Source organism: Salvia splendens, chromosome 10 (genome assembly GCF_004379255.2).
Source record: "Salvia splendens isolate huo1 chromosome 10, SspV2, whole genome shotgun sequence".
Classification (NCBI taxonomy): domain Eukaryota; kingdom Viridiplantae; phylum Streptophyta; class Magnoliopsida; order Lamiales; family Lamiaceae; genus Salvia; species Salvia splendens.
This window is the reverse complement of record NC_056041.1, coordinates 173,090-177,537: the sequence shown is the minus strand read 5'-3', so window position 1 is coordinate 177,537 and position 4,448 is coordinate 173,090. Positions and strand designations below refer to the sequence as shown.

The window sequence follows — 4,448 nt, the reverse complement described above, 5'->3', positions numbered from 1 at the left end:
GTGTTTATTCCCTAAGCATTGTAGAGTTCCAATCCCATTTATTATTGTACTAGAACATTCTCATTTACCCTATAAATACTAGGGTAATGAACATTTGAATAGACAACAAGAAAAACAAGCATTGAAATATTTCTCTAATACACTTTTATCTTCCAAATGCCTAACCAATCTTTCTCCACCTCTCTTGATTACCATCTTTAAGACTTCTAATATTTTTACTTTTATTTTCGTGACAATTTAGGGAGCCGGCACTACCCTGTCATTTCTAGAAGTTAAGTGGCCTTTCAGACATAAAGAAACAATAGAGGGGCTCAATTGAAAATATGGTTTTGTGATTACCAATTGTGTTGCGCGAAATTTGGACTGAACCTCTCTGCCACTGCTATGGTTCATCGACTTTGTTGTTGCTGCGGATGGAGACCAATGCATTTTATACTTGTTTGACTTGCTTAAGTGAAGCCCATAAGCTGTTTCAAATAAAAGGATAGAGCACTCTAAGCTACATGATTAACCAGATGTCGAAGGCAAACACCAAAAACAGAATGTAGCAAATATTTTGAGCAATTCCCAGATGCACTTGCAACCCAATATTTATTACTCCTATAAACTAGTTATAGCCACTTCACATACAGTTTCAATACTGAGAGGACACGGTGGACTTTTATGGTGAGAAGGCATTGGCTGAGCTCAAGAAACAGTATGCAGCATTTAATGCTAAAAGTTTTGAGCAGGATTCCAAGGAAAGAAGAAGAAGAAGAAGAAGACAAGGGCTGAAGGTTGCTTTAGGTTTTTTTTTTCTGAAATCATCGGTTGATGGATCACTGGGTTTGGGTTTATCATATATCCTTCTGTTGATAAAATTAATAGCAAAATACATGGTTATAACTTGACTTGGTCTTTGTAAAGTGTGATGTTTTTTTCTTGACGTGGAAGTAGTGGTAGTTATTTCTGTTTCTCATGTTTTTCACTAAGATTGTTATTTCCTATAATTACATTTAATCATTTTGATATCTAATAAGGTCTATTTTATGGACTTATGAAACTTGTAAGCTCTACAGAATAAATGAAAGAAACTTCTTAAGTCGATCAGAACAACCACCTCATCACATAAACTTATGATAAGAAAATGGGATTTAAAATTGAAAGATCAAAAGAAGTATGCCATATGATGCACAAAAGGACTTAGAGAAGTTCATGATTCCATAAACTAAGATCCTGTTACTCTACATGATAAGAGTAGGACTTAGAGAAATTCATGAAATCGAAGTAAGATGGATTTGTCACTCTACAAAAGTATATGCAAGATCACTAACTCTACAAAATAGCCATGCCATGCATAGATTCTGTCAATCAATTACTCACTTTACAAAAGTATTAGCCATTGCCATGAATAGTTTCTGTCAATCAATCAATGACTTACTCAATTTACAAAAGTACTATTAGCCATTGCCATGCATAGTTTCTGTCGATCAATCAATCACTTATTTACTCACTCTACAAAAGTATTAGCAATTGCCATGCATATAGATTCCTGTCAATCAATCACTTACTCACTACAAAAGTATGATCCATGACCATGCATTACTGTTTTCTTCAGTCAGAATGTGCCACTTATCTCTGCCTGTCCCCCCTGATCATTAAATGATGAAGAATTGATTGATAAGTGATAGAATGTGTTGATAGCAACTGTATGCAAAATGCATTTGATGCGGGCAAAGTATATGTATATAACAAAAATAGTATGATATGTGTGCGTGTGGAGAATCTAAACATACTAGGCCTTCGTTCATGATCGGATTAGCATCATCCAAGAATGGAGTAGGAAACATGTTGCCGGTGCGCAGAGGACCATCAAACCCAATCGCGTAGCTTGCCCTGCATGAGTTATAATTAAATGGGAACTTCAAAGTTATATAAGGAACAAAATGATCACAGTACTTACCCCAACGTTGATTCATCTAGAATAAAGCCATTGAGTGCTTTTATGCACTGCAAAGCACTCTGTTTCTTCTCAAAATATACTTCTCTGAAATAAATTAAAAAAGACACAATGATGTGAAACCATCAGATTCATATTACAAAAGTTAATTAACCAAAAAAAATTGACTCACATTTTAGAGCATACTCCAGGCGTATCCAAGGCAATGCGCCCTTTACGGTTTCGTGTAATTGAGACCTTAGTCACCTTCCCATATTGCCCGAACCACGCATGTTTCATCAACATCTGTTGATGCATATTAAATATTAAAAGCTGATAAAAAAGAACACAATTGAAAATTATTACTTACATCTTCTTTAGCATGACGGGTGGGTATACCCTTCACAGATACAACCCTAAATGCAAGCTCTCCTTCCGGTAGCCTATAAGTAACATGAGATGTGAGATGAGTAGGCTATTAGGGTATAAAACAATCTAACCTAACTGAAACTAGGGTGCAAGGACTTGACCTCGGATACATCTGAATAAATCTGTCCTTCTGATAGCGGTGACCACACTTAGGACAACGCGCTACAGTACCTGTTTTGTACCCTCCTACTAGGCTGTTCCAACATGCCAAACAAATCTGTAATATGAATATGTGGAGTATGTGATTAGTTTTGAGGATGCCTGATACTCACCACCCCAATCTGTTTGCTTATCTTTATTTTTCTTGATAACAAGTTTTCAACCAATGCTTTAAAGTGTTGAAAAACAGAATATACTTCACTGTGTTTCAAGACATAAATCCAAGTGATGGTCTATAAAAGATATATAATAGTAGCAGCATACATATAGCAGTATACATTTCTAGGGAGAGGGCCACATAAATCAATGTGTATCAACATCTGTAATACATAGAAGCTCATCAACTCTCCACTCCACTCTTTGCATAATAGCTAACTGAACATTCCAACTTCTACCATGCGTAAAAACCATTATATTTCATACATACAAAATAATATTGCCATGCAATTATAAAAATAACTATTGATCACATCATCAACAACCTAACCTCATAACCGCAATCACAGTGCGAAAGCCGCGGCTGGCCAGGATACGTCAACTCCTTCAAATCCATAGGACACTCTCCGCATTGTCTATACATTTCAGACGACCTAGTAAAAACACACATTAAACGATTAAGTATTCTTGATCACTAATATTGAAGATGAATTTCAGATCCTAAAATTTTACATGTCGATTTCTTATGAGATTATCCTTAATCACAGCGCATGAAATAATTTTAATCAGGAATTTGCGATGAAATATTAGAAAATAATCTTAATCGGAGAAATTTGAAATTTAACCGGCGATTGCTAACTGCTTCTCGTCGATCTTCAATATTCTTAATCACAGCGCATTTTAATCAGGAATTTGAGATGAAATACTAGAAAATAATCTTAATCAGAGAAATTTGAAATTTTACCCGCGATTGCTAACTGCTTCTCGTCGATCTTCAATATTCTTAATCAATCACAGCGCATGAAAATGATTTTAATCAGGAATTTGAGATGAAATACTAGAAAATAATGTTAATCAGGAATTTGAAAATTTACCCGCGATTGCTAACTTCTTCTCGTCGTCGATTGTCGCTTCAATTTCTCTCTAGAATTTGCCTTATGTATAACAATCTCGTCGGGCCTGGGCCAATTTGATTATGGGCCAATTTGCAAAGGCCTCTTGATAGCCTCCCAGCTAGTTTAATTGTATGTCTGCAATTTTGATTTTTGAGATATTTTCACCTTACTTACTATTTTTAATTTGTTTTCAAAAATTACCACCCAATTTTTTTCGGTGGTCGAGAAATTGACAGGTCGAGCATCGTACTAGCCGGATATGTATGTAGTATGTGATATTATTATTGCACAATTTAATATCGTTTATCAATTTCGCTTGTCATTTAATTTGTTTCAAAATCAACGTCCAATTGTTTTATGATTGACTTGTCCAGCATCATCACAACCGTATTTTGATGATGCCGCACGCCACTACCTAGTGCCAAAAAAATTGAGAGTACATGTAAAAATTGCAAGGTATGTATATGAAATACATATTTTGCATATCATGTTGATATATGATCAATTCTAGTCTGTTGAATACTGGTATGTGCACATAGTCATCTTATTAAAAACGAAACATTTTTTTTAATCAAATTAATAATTAAAAATGAAATATTAGTAAAAACAATACTTTTACTATTTTTTATCTGTCTTTATCAATTCGCAGAAAATATATAAAATTTCATGCTGAAATCAAATAAATGAAATATTAGTAAAAACAATACTTTTACTATTTTTTATCTGTCTTTATCAATTCGCAGAAAATATATAAAATTTCATGCTGAAATCAAATATTTCATACAGAATGAGGGAGTACATGACATATATGGCCATGTTTTCTCTCATGCCATCACTCAACCCAATCAAATTTATTGTATTAAACTAGTAAAATTTCAATAACTAATATT

At 34.1% G+C, this 4,448-nt stretch overlaps 1 protein-coding gene across 1 annotated transcript; it reads right to left on the bottom strand.

Moving 5' to 3' along the window:
• Positions 1-339: 339 nt before the first annotated feature.
• LOC121752158 lies at positions 340-3,560 on the bottom strand. Its single transcript, XM_042147070.1, has 10 exons — positions 3,538-3,560; positions 3,408-3,435; positions 2,994-3,096; positions 2,449-2,564; positions 2,289-2,361; positions 2,112-2,224; positions 1,943-2,026; positions 1,776-1,875; positions 1,551-1,630; positions 340-467 (listed from the first exon to the last, which is right to left on the bottom strand). The coding sequence occupies exons 3-9, from the start codon at positions 3,084-3,086 to the stop codon at positions 1,598-1,600; spliced, it is 612 nt and encodes a 203-aa protein (XP_042003004.1). The 5' UTR covers positions 3,087-3,096; positions 3,408-3,435; positions 3,538-3,560; the 3' UTR covers positions 340-467; positions 1,551-1,597.
• Between the last annotated feature and the right edge of the window lie 888 nt (positions 3,561-4,448).